Here is a 12,558-nt window from a genome sequence, read left to right as displayed (position 1 = left end):
GTGGCCGTAATAACCATAGCTTGGAGCAGGAGAGTTAAGGCGTGTCTACATTACAATCCTCCAGCATAGCCAGAGCTAGAGCTAGAGGCAGAGTAGAGACAGAAATAGATAGAAACATAGACAGAGATAGAGAGAAAGCTCAGGGCAAGAAAAGGAATGAAGACAAACTATCCATTTAGGAAAATAATTTAATTCTTCTTTGAAAGTGGAATAGATAAATAGCATTTACAATAATCCTGCTGATTATTTAAACACTTTAGGAAATTTAGTTCTATCCAACAGAAATGCCCAAGTGAAAAAAAAAAAAAAAACAATGAAGAAGGTGGCTGATAACAAACGAATGGCACATGTGAGAAAATTTAAAGCTTGGGCACATTTACAGATAGAGTTTTCACATTTCTTCATTAATGACTGGAAGAGTAGATAAAGATCACAATAGTGAAATTTAAAACTGTCATTTGAGATGCTACATCTATTGTAAGCCATACAAAATCAGAATCACTTATATATAAAAACGAAGTACGAAAGGCAGAACCAAAAAGAAAGCAAAACCATTCAGCAAAAAGCAGTTAATATGTAAAATCATAAAATAAAATATTCACACACAGTTTAAGAGGAAACCAAAGTAGTATCATTAGGTAGTAAAACCTCAGTGTTAGTATTATTACAGTTCACAAAGTAAGCAGCTCTGAGAGCTAAATTGGCATTGCTGGCATCTCTAGAAATTATGCTGAAGGGACTAAGTGGTTTCTAAAATCACACAATTATGTTTCCTTTTTTCTAATTACAGGAATGAGATGTTACCAACCATAGTTTTCCTTCTGGCTTTCTGGCAGAAACGGGAGTCAGCTCTTACATTCTGCTCATAGTTGCATGTCCTTCCTGCTACATAACGTGGGGTCCAAAATTAGTGTCCTGTCTTACTAATATGTAAGACCTACCCTTATTACCTATCTTGAAGTATAATTTTTTGCACTTATTTGTCAATCATCTTAATTCAAGGAAGCTTTTTCTGTATATTGTCTTGTTTTTAAAAGAAACTTCCCCATTTGACGATTACATGTAAACCTATATCTTCCTGTAGTACTTTTATAGATTCATTGTGTCACACTCAGTCTTCTAATTCAACTTAATTTTCCCTCACTTTGCTATGGGATTTTTATACTACCTGAAGGGTTATCCATTCTCTAATGATTTGAACTATCACCTTAAATACTAAATTCATATTTATTTCAACTATTATGTAATTTCTTCACATACTAACATTTTTGAAATCACTATGCACCCTAATCAATTGCTTGTCACAGTTGAATTGAAATCATTTTTTTCTTTCTTGGAGGTACATAAAGCAATGTGTTTCAACCAATGGCAACCAATGGCATCTTAAAAATGATGGAATATATTCTATTATACACAATGGCACAAGTATTATACATACCAGAGTTGGATCTACACTTAGACTTTCTCTTGTGTTCCATCAGACTTGCCATCTCTTATAACACATACACATATGCCACTTTCACAGCATTTCTGACAGGGCAATTCTCTATTCCATCAACTCTGATTCTTTTTATATATTATTCTTCCATATGAATTTGATAAATGTTGGACAAAACTCCCCTTCTCTCTTGAAAAAAAAGTCTTACAAGGACATGTATTAAATTAATGCAAATCTAATCTGGGCTAAATCAACATTTTACAAAATAGATTTCTATTGTCAGGAAATGTTATGTCAGTTCACTTACTAAAGATTTTTAAGTTACTCAGTAGAATTTTATAGTTTTCCTCATAAAGATGCTACACATTCTGGCTAAGTTTATTCTTTGTTACTATTGTAAATGGCATTTTTTTCCCATTATTATTTTCTAACAAATTTGTCTTGGCATATATTCAAGTTATTTCTTTAATAATTTGATAACCAGGCATTTTTTTAACTCTCTTTTTAGGTAGGTGCTTTCAGCTAATTCTTTTGGGTTTTTCCAATTAGCAATCATATCATCTTGTAAGTTATTTTATTTTGCTTTTTCTTTTTCTATGTCTAACCTTGTTTCATCTCTCCTTTGATTGTGTTGGTTAGAATTTGGGCAATAGTTTTTTTTTAATACCTTTAAAAATAACTTTCTCTGATTATGTTTATGAAAAACTTCAAACTCCTTTTGAGTCAGTATTGGATATTACCATTTTTACACAATTTCTCCATTTCATCAAAATATATTATTTTCTTGGTATTCTGTAGTATTTAGTATCTTTTAAAACTTGTTCTGTGTCTATATTTCCTTTTTCATTCCCATTTGTATTTCTCTTATTCTCTTCATTTTCTGTGTTGGAAGTTTATTATTATTGTGTTGGCCCATTCTCTCTCTCTCTCTCTCTCTCTCTCTCTCTACTATCCCTTCCCAGCTTTTTCTTTTTTTTAAATAATTTCCATTTCTTTCCTCTGCTTTCTTTCCATTTATTTATTTAGAGGTGGGAGCAGCATTTTCTAATTTCTTCAGTGAATGATTAGTTCAAATAATTTTATTACTTCTTAACTAATAATAACAAAATAATTAAAGCTATGTATCTCCTCAGTATAGCTTTGGCTGTGTCCTTTCCATTTTTAAGTTATATTGGTAAAACCATGAATTTTCTAAAATGCATATTTTCATTTTGATCTCTGATTTCTTCTTTTTCAGTTAGGAGAAGGCTTTTCAGTTTCTCCATATTTTCCTTTCAAGTTATCCTCTTATTTCACATTTTCAGTTTTAATGCATTGTGATCCATGAGACTGGCCATCAATTCTACTTTTCTGAAACGATTGTGTTGTATATGTGTATATCATCAGTATCTGTAAGTTTCTGATGGATATTTGACAGGAATTTGTATTTTTAAGTTATGAAATATAAAAGTAAATCTACAAATGCTAATTAAATCTATTTCCTTTTTTATATCAAATAATTCTAATGTTTCCTTATCTTTTCCTGTATTTTGACTCTTTATGAAAAGGGAACTAGAGGCTCCTTTTATAATGGAGAAATGTGCATTTCTCCCTATATTTTTAATAGCTTTGGCTTTTATATGTGAATGATGTTATTTAGTTTATTAGAAGCATTTTTGACAATTATACTTTCTTCTGTGGATTTCAACTTTAATCAATGCCAAGTGACCCTTTACAGTATGTTTTTACCTTAAATTCTACTTTGATATTAACATTGTTATCCTTACTCCAATCTTGTCCATTTTGTAAAAAATGTGTTCCTACAAATGGCATATGTGTCATACCTTCCCAAAATTCCTCAGTCTTTCTGGTCTAAAAAGGTAAACTTCTGTTTCCAATGCTACATTGAAGTTTTCCTTAATTTTCCATTTCTTCAATCAATTCTTAAAACTATAACCCTTATATTTATTTTACTTTGTAGATTTTTACTTTCTTATTTTTCAGCTTTAATTTCTTAGTTTATTATTTTTTTTCTCCTTTTTTTCCAGTTATTACTGGCTCCTACAGTCTTATTTCCTGGTGCTTATTATAACTAAGCATAATTTACAATTCTTTACTGAGAAAAAAACCTGGGTATTTAGGCATTAGAAGCAATATGTACCATGGATGATACCACACAGTTTGAATATTGCATTAGGAAAATTCTAGGAAATATAAACAAGTGATAATGCCAAATGATAAAATTTAATATGAAAAGTAAAATGAAGTAGAAGTCAAATTAAAACTTACATAATTTTAGAAATTTTATTTATGTCTTGGAATCAAATTACAACACGTAGATGAGCAGAGGATTTGGAAAGTAATCAGTTCAGAATATAACATTTGGTAAGAAATAGGTATTTCTCTCTCATACTTCACTGCCAAGCAATGTGTTTGTATAACACTATGATTTTATTATACTTTTTCACTAAGAAGGCAATGGAAATGGGAAATGTAAGTTAAAGTGGGGATGTTCTAAACATTTTTTGAAAGGAGGGATGAGAATGGGACTATTTTCTTCAAAATCTACCCTGAAATTGGTATGAAAAATAGGCACAAGAGTTTCTGGTAAAAATGATATGGGAAAAAGTCATACTTAGCCTAATAAATAGGGGAAATAATAGGTTAAAATAAATAAATGTCAAGTGAGGTAAGTATTTCCTGAAGAGTGTTGGAAGTGAAGTGGTGGAAATATTCTGTTTTTGCCAGAGCACTAAGAAAACATTTGATATGAAACAATACCTCAGGGAATACATTTGATGATACAACAGGCCTCTTACTGGTCTAATGTCTGTAATTTCATCTAAATGTCAGTAATGGAAAAAAATGAGGGGGAAGGAAGATTACAAAAACCACATGGGCCCGTCTGTCTTACTGCATGTAACTCTATGGGGATTCTCTATTAAAATTGCATAATAGCAGAATCTGATCTCTGATATTTAAGAAAAATTATCTATAACCATGATATTTTCCATGCTGCATCTGTGGGCACAAAGTAGAGTAAAGAATTCAAATTCTTCATTTTGTCCTACTTGTTTTAAAACAGCAGGAGACAATGGAAATGTTCCCTTTTATACTTGGAATCAACCTGAGGCCCCCGCCCCTCCCCACCGCCCCACAACACCTCACTAGGGAAATCTTTTTCTTTTGTTTTTTAATTACAGAGAGTTTTTCCTCTCCAAGAACAACATTTGCTTACTTTTGGCTCTGTTATCAAGTAGGGTGACACAAAATATATGCCACGAAAAGTCTGATTATTTCAATTTCTTTCCTCACATATCTGAAACATGACAGGATCATAGAATATGAATTTTGAATGTATCAGAAAGGTTATTTCATTCAACTCTGCAGAAGTGAGTAATGTGCCCATAACCTTTTAAATGGTTACAGACAGAGTGGGACCAGAAGGACGCTGTGAGTCCTTCCATCTAGGGCTATCTGCCCTTAACTGAACTAGTTCTCATTGCTAAAGTGATGGGTAACTCCCCCGAGGCCCTCCACACTCCCCATTATTATTCCAAAGAGGCTCTGCTGAGGAAAAAGTGAACATGTGATCTGACGTGCTGAGCTGCCACTGGGTGTCCTTTTTATGAAAGCTTACTAGTATATAAGGCATCGCTCTGGGATTTCATTTCACATTTTCAAAGGTCAAAGGCAGCTTGTAGTAAGTCTTCATGCTTATATCAAGAAGTGTTTTAAAAAGCATAGCATTTATTTTGTAGTTTTCACCTTGAACTTGCTTGGAAATAAAATTTTATGATATTTACTCAGTATCATACTGTAGGGCACCTTTGTCAGTTTTCTTCATTGTTTATGTTAGAGAACTGTTGGGTGGCACTCTTGAAAAAGAGAGCTTCTGTACGTATTCAGCAGCCTCTCCCTTTTCCTCTGAGAACTGTGAAGAGGGCAGGGGAGCAAACAGCCAAGCAGGGAATCAGCTGGCTGGCTTCCAAGAGGCTTTACCAGGCAGTTCACCAGGGTCAGGGTCCGACCCCATTCTGTAGGCTTAGAAACTAGATTATCATAGTGAGGACAGATCCACCTCCGGAGGGTTGAAGTCACAGTAACTAAGTTCCCAACACAGATTCATTAGCCCAGAATAGAGTTGATGGATGAGAACGAGCTCTGTCCCAGGACCGGGAGATGTGCAGCTGCCGCTCCAGCCCACAGCCTCTAGTCCAGGTCACTGATTTAAAATAAGGAACAACTGTCAAAGCAATCAATGTCTTTGAGAGGATATGAATATGCATTCTCATTCTCGGAGTTAATCCACCTCGAAAAGAAAAATAAACAAGCCAAGGCAGGCTGATGGGGAGTTAATGGCAAAAGCCCATGTGTCTGTGTCACAGAAAGGACGCATGCCACCAAAGGGCAATCATTGCAAAACTGTCTGCTGTGATCCGCTGCACCCTGCACCACGTACATGATGGCTTCCCCATGTGGTCAGAATACTCTGATACAATTTTCTACACCCATCTCCACACGATGGGTGAAGGATCCCTGGCCCCTGGACAGTCCCTTTCAATATTTCTCTTTTCCCCCCATTTTTAGGAATGATACCTGCTGGTCCTGCCTTTCTGATTTTACTCTCCTTCAATAAAATCACTGTCAAGTCATTACAAAACTACACCACAGTTCATAAGATACTTAACAAATGCCTATTGAGATTTATTGATATAAAATTGTTACAAAATTCTTTTATTATTCCAATTTTTGTCTTTTTTCCACTCCTCTATTCGTTAAATTTATACTTTAAAGAAGTTTCTTAGAGTACATTTTTTTCTTTAATAAGTAAAGAGGAGAGGTAATGAAAAGGCTTTACCTATCACTTTGTTTTTCTTTCCATTTTTTATAGGTGTACAAAGCAAACTTCTAATGCAGTGCTGGTTTACATTTCCCGTGTTTTCAAGCTAAAGAAAAACAAAAACAAAACGTACAAATTATGAAGGGACTAACTTGTCCATTAAATGCTATATAAATTATGTCAGACATCTGAATCCACTAATATATTATTCTTTTATTAGCTGGAGATAACATCAGAGTGCAGAAAATGCTCCATTATAATGAAATTCACATAAATGCAATATAAAGTAATTAGTCTCTACATTATTTAAAATAATAAATATCCTTTTTTTTTCAGTTTGGAGCTTTCAAAGCAACTTATAGTAATATTAAGCAAAGTAGTTATTCAGCATTTACTATTCTGGTGTAGATGATGCGAAAACTTAACAAAAGGGGCAGAATCCAAAAGCTTTATGCCCTTAGCATATCACAAGTTACAGATTTGTCCTTCTGTAGTACTACTACTGCATCTATTGCCCATGTTGCTAAAGATCTAAAAAGGTCTCGTAGATATACAAAAACAAAATCAACATAGCTGTCTCAAAGCTCGATGCTTTGCTGAGTAAAATGAGACAATATACTACAATTCAGTTTTCAATGTCTGAGAAACCAGTCTTTATAACTTTGCTGTCAAGGAAAACACAGATTCGTTTTTCCATGCTACTCAAGATTATCAATTATGTAAGTTCAAGCTATAAGAAACTTAATTTTTGAGGATAAACTCAAGAACTCTAGGAATGCCCTTGACATTAAGGAGGTAATAGTTAAACTACTTCTCCATTAGCTTATGATAACTCATTAACACATGTTGAAAAAACTGATGAAAGTGCAGAGAAAAAGACTCAAGTAGAGCTGACCGCATCTCAATAGATGTTACGAGCTATTTTATTTTCCAGATAGATCTGGGAAAGGACAGACCACTCCTAGTTAGCCAATTCTGGGGCCAGGCCGTCAGCTGAAGAGTCACTGTGAAGTACAGATCTGGTGGGAAAACAGCCTTTGAGCTCCAGGCTAAAATTGGGTTACTTACTGTCCAGGGAAATCTTCTGTCCTCCCTGACATCTGGGATATTAAGTGGTTCCATAGTGTTTTTGACATACTGAGCATACATGTAATTGATTCTGTTTGCATCATGTTCTCTGTGGAGATAATAGATATGATGAGTTCCTGTGCAGTGAGAAAACATGGGCAAAAACAGGGTTAAATAAGTGATAATTAGAGAAACATACCGGTCTTAAATTATAGGGCAAATTGTGTATGTTAACTGGAAAATGCAGTTTTAAATGTACTTCATGATTTATAACATTGGTAGTTACTATATCATAAAGACAAACACTTAGAATATTTCAACTATCTAAAACAAGTTTTAAAATGTCACAAGTAATCTCATCACCACTGTTAATGGGCATGTTGACTTTTGTGCCATTTAATGAAAAATCCGTATGAATTTTCTCCCATGTCTTAATTTTTCATCAGATTATAGAATGACTAAGGTCTGGTGCCTGTTTTACTTCCACAATTATTTACTTCATCTATCCATCCCAATACTCTTTTTACACATTTTGAAGTAAGGAAAAAAATCAAGTGCACCTAGAAGAATTTTGTTAAGTTCTTCCCTCTTCTTTTTTCTGCTTTGAGATTCCTTACGATATGTTTTTAAGCTAAAAATTGATCTTCAAGAAGTTTTCTTGAACTTACAATATTTGGGCAGTTTTTTCCCCCAGTTTCTTGCTTAAAAGTTTAAACATAAATGGTCACTCTGATATCAAACGGTACGTTAGTACAGTGCCAGTGCTGGAGTTGGGAAAACAAGATAGGACATATTTTCTCATCAGCAAACTTCGTATGTTCCCTGGTGATGGAATAATTCATCAAAGAGGGTCAGGTTGTGGAAATTCACTCCAATTCTAAGACTATGCCCACTTGATTGTAAGACCACTACCTGAAGAAATGGGAAAGCCTTATACCTGGGGACTTTTCAAAATAAAATCCATGCCTCAGGAAAAATGTCCTGTTCTGAGTTTTCAAAGTTCCAATACATTTCCTGTCTTCCATCATTCTCACCCTACCTGTCCACACTGCTTCTTGGGAAGGGTTTCCAGTGGTGTTCTTGAGCACCAGGGATTCCAGACTCCTGGAGTCGGTGGCCTCATTCCTGGCCCAGATATTCATTCTTTCCTTTCTTGGCTGTGCATTTTAGTTTAGGGGTAATTTGGCCACATTGGGTACTGACCCCATGTCCTATATTATACGTAAGTCAAAAAGAACGACAAGGAAAGGATGGGAGTAACGTAGGAGTAAATGGACTCCAGATGGAACACTCACTGTGGCCACGATCATCTGTGAAGGCGTGTGGCTCACCACAGATCAGAGCCAGGACACGCCTGGGCTTCTACTCCATGCAGATGATCTGAGTTGGGACCCCAGGGCAAGGTTATGAATTAATCACAGGATTTAGGTCAATAATACAATGGTTAAAACTACAAATACTTCACAGATAGCAAAGGTCTCAGGAAAAGAAAAGAAGCCTCAGTAAAGGTAAGAAAAATGAAAAGGTGGTTCCTGTGAGAAAGTAAACTGGAGATGTCCAAGTCTGTTTAAAATGATAAAAAATAATGCTCTTAATGACGTTTACTATTCCTATCATCATTATGTTTACAGTGGGAACCAGATGGAACCCAAAATAGAACTCAGCAGAGAGCTGTGACACCGCAGGAGTAATACAGGCCTGGTGGTGCTTATGGCGGGGGTGGAGGCAGGGCAGAGACTGCCAGTTGTCCCTCCTAATGCTTCTCCCTTCCTCTCCATCTGGGCGCTTGGCCATCGGAACACACACTACATTGCCCAGCCAGCCTAGTGGACTTCGGTGCCAAGTGGGTAAGTTCTAGTCAACAGGTTGTAAGAGGAAATGTCACTGCTCCCAGGAACCTCGCTTCTGCCTGCTCTCTGCCCCTTCCTTCACCACCCCATCCTACAGCTCAGCTAGATGTGGGGGTCAGAGCTGCACCCTGGCCCTGGAGAGAAGGCCACACCATTCGGCTGCAGAGTAGAAAGCCCCAAGGCACCTGGGTCCCTGAGGCCCTTGTGGAGCAGAGCCGCTGCCGACCTCTGGCCTCCACCTGAGACAGTAATGATGCTGCCTTCTTGTTTAGGCTATTTTTGTGTTGGGTTTTTATGATTCACAGTCAAGCCAGATCCTAACTAATACAACTGGTACAAGTGAAAGCACCACACCTGCGGAGGAGATGGACAGAGGGACCTAAATGGAGTGGGTTAGAGACCAGGAGGCATTAGAGAAATGTGTAAAAGGCTGGGTAAGATTTAAGGATGTGAAGAAAGACAGCAGGAATGAAAGGGAGGGCTCCAGAGAGGAAAAGCAGTATAAAAAAGAAACATAACAGCGTAAAAACATTGCTAAAATGGAAGAGTTCTATGTGTGTTTGGGAAACATTAGTTACAGACTGTTAGAAATAAAGTAATGGCTTCAGGCTGAAGATGTTAGGCTAGGTCAGAAAGTGGATTATTTTGAAGTACACTGCAAATAATAGGGATCTCATTCTTTAAATAATGGCAATATTATGGTGGCCTTGAAAATGTACCTCTCAGAGCTCCTAGTGCAGGAAGCATAACTGACCTATGTCTCTGGCTGCTGTGCCCAGGGCCACATTGGTGCTGAGGCCACGCCTCCCAAAGCCGCCCCCGGACGGACAGAGCCCAGCAGGCACACTATGGTAGGTCCATTTCTGGAAGGCCCAGCATTCTTGTGATGGGAGGCTTTGGCTAGAGGACTTCCCGGAGGCCCTGCCAAACTTACCTTACAATTGCTCAGCTGTCTAAGGCATTTCCACAAAACCTTCCTTCCTTCTTTCCCCTCTTTCACTCTGGTCCAACACCTGTGCAGGTCTAATGGTTCTCCCACTCTGTCCCAGCTCCTTCCCATAATACATTCAGGGTTCCCCTAATACAGTTCTTGCATGTTTAATCCAGTCTTGGTTTTTGCTTCTTGGAGAGCATGGGCTAACTTGGACACCTAAGGCTTTCTGCACACTAGATTATCAATGGAGGTGTATATGGGTACATTGCTGGGAAGATGCACACATGGAACTAGGAAACACTGAGAAATATTTGTCCTTTAGAAATGGGAATCACTTCAGGTTACCAAAACCAAAGACAGAAAAACAATTCAAAGAGACAAAGAATAGCCAACACTTACTGAGTACTTATATGTCAGAACATTTCTGAAGCATCTTATGTGCATTATCTCATTTACTCTGCAAAACAGTCCTGCTCTCAGTATGCGCTTTTTACAGATGAAGGAACTGAGGTTTTGAGAGGTTAAATCATTTACACAAGACTCTACAACTAGTAAGTGGTGGAACTAAATTTAAATCGGTTTGATTTGATTTCAGAGTCTACAATCTTCTACTCAGAATCCAGTTTTTTCAAGTAGTAAACAATGTTTTACTACTTTTTAAAGTAGTAGCATTACTGTTTTCTAATAACCAACAACATGCATTAACTAGTGTATATATTCAAAGAAAGTGAGCCTAAAGGATTGATTCCATGTATTTGTCATTTTATGACAACAATGCGCATTTATAAATTAACATAAAGGTATTAATATGAAATTGAAGTGATAAAAAATCTATATTTTAAAATTAAGAGGCAACAGACTGTACAACATCATACTCATTTTTTCCTTTTAACTGTGTGGCTCTTTGAATTGAAGCTTAGAAATTGTAAAACCTCCCACCATCTGGAAATGAGCTTCCCTTCTGAAATTCTTGGGCAACGCAACTCCCAACTGCTTCCTGTATGCTAGCCCTCTGATGAGATGATTCTAATAATTATGTGCAATGTTCACCCTGAGTATTTTTTAGTTTTATACTCAACATTTCAAAACTGTCTTCAATTTGTTATTTGAATTTATAAAAGATAATTAGTGGGTTGGCTGGAAATGAGCCATGCTTTTTAACTGAAATAACTAAAAAGAATAATTTGCCTACTGCTAACATCAGCAAATTGCCTAGCATTTCATTTAAAAAGAGCATGTGGATTTGCAAAGTATTTCAGAACGAGAACTGTAGAGTCCTGAATTTCATCAATAAGCAATTTTAGAAACATAATAAAGAATATGCTTGTGAAGTATCAACTTCAGGTCAGTTCTTTTTCAAGATGCTTAAGTTACTATACACCATTTTAATTCAGAGATTTTGCAAAAATTAGGCAAAATTTTAAAATAAAAACATATTTACATCCCTAAAAGGTCTTCTACTGTATCAGTAGATAAAGGCTAACTTTGAAATGGTTAGCTGATATCAGGCATTAATTTTGAATAAGTTTTATTACTATGAAATTGATTAATGAATCAGTTTAAATGCTCCATCTAAATTAGTCTCTTTTAAAGTAATCACAATGACCCCTTTATCCTTCGTAAAAAACAGTTTTATACTAACAGTGTCTTGGGATGATTAAAAAGAGACCTTCTACTTTATATACAGAGAGGGAATGCGTTCAGAAACAAATCAAATAAATGAGACTTCGCTATTTTAAGAAAACGCATATTAACCAACAGAGGTCACTATTACACCAAATCACTGGGCTTGTTCAACTATCACTAGAAATTTGAGGATGGGGCAGAACTTATAATAAAAATCAAAATGCCAATACATAAAATATAATTACACAGACATATGCTGCTGCATAAATATTTATCACTTAATACTTTCAGAATGCATTAGCATACCTACAGATAGAGGTAAATACCTAAATATACATGCACATATAATTTTATATATAGCAATTCATTAAGAAAGCTGAAAAGTAAAATAATAAAAAGCAAAATAATATATATTTATGTTCCTCCAAAAAATAAACTTCCCAGGAGCTGGGCAATTTATCCTGCTATCAGCTCTTAAACAGGATATACACATATTCATCAGGATGTGTACATATTATCAAACATTCAAAAATGTCAAATAAACCAGAAATCTCAACGCCATACACAGGGGCTTAAGAAAGAACAGATAAGGAGATGGGATATAAACTTCAGTTCAAGACCAACAATGTTGGGAAGGAAATAACGATCACTATTCAGTTATAACTTTGTGAACCAAAAACTCCAGGGCAGTAGAAAATCTGCATGGTGATATGATGTGTATCTACCTTGACAACACACCCACGTCCAAGGAAGCAGTAAAGGCCTACGTCAGGTCTGTGTTCCAGATATCAAATGAAGTCCCATTCTGCTCCAAAGTTAC

At 36.0% G+C, this 12,558-nt stretch overlaps 1 protein-coding gene across 3 annotated transcripts in view; it reads right to left on the bottom strand.

The window, feature by feature from the left end:
* PDE5A (phosphodiesterase 5A) overlaps positions 1-12,558 on the bottom strand; it is a 142,838-nt gene that overhangs the window by 64,058 nt on the left and 66,222 nt on the right. For all 3 annotated transcript variants that reach the window (XM_036908606.2, XM_036908604.2, XM_036908605.2), the window contains exons 8-9: positions 7,329-7,437; positions 6,279-6,366 (exon numbers count right to left, since the gene is read on the bottom strand). In XM_036908606.2, the coding sequence (XP_036764501.1) occupies positions 6,279-6,366; positions 7,329-7,437 (197 nt within the window). The remainder of the gene's footprint in view (positions 1-6,278; positions 6,367-7,328; positions 7,438-12,558) is intronic.

Source organism: Manis pentadactyla, chromosome 5 (genome assembly GCF_030020395.1).
Source record: "Manis pentadactyla isolate mManPen7 chromosome 5, mManPen7.hap1, whole genome shotgun sequence".
NCBI lineage: Eukaryota > Metazoa > Chordata > Mammalia > Pholidota > Manidae > Manis > Manis pentadactyla.
The sequence above is the reverse complement of the archived record's forward strand: the minus strand, read 5'-3'. Positions and strand labels throughout refer to the sequence as shown.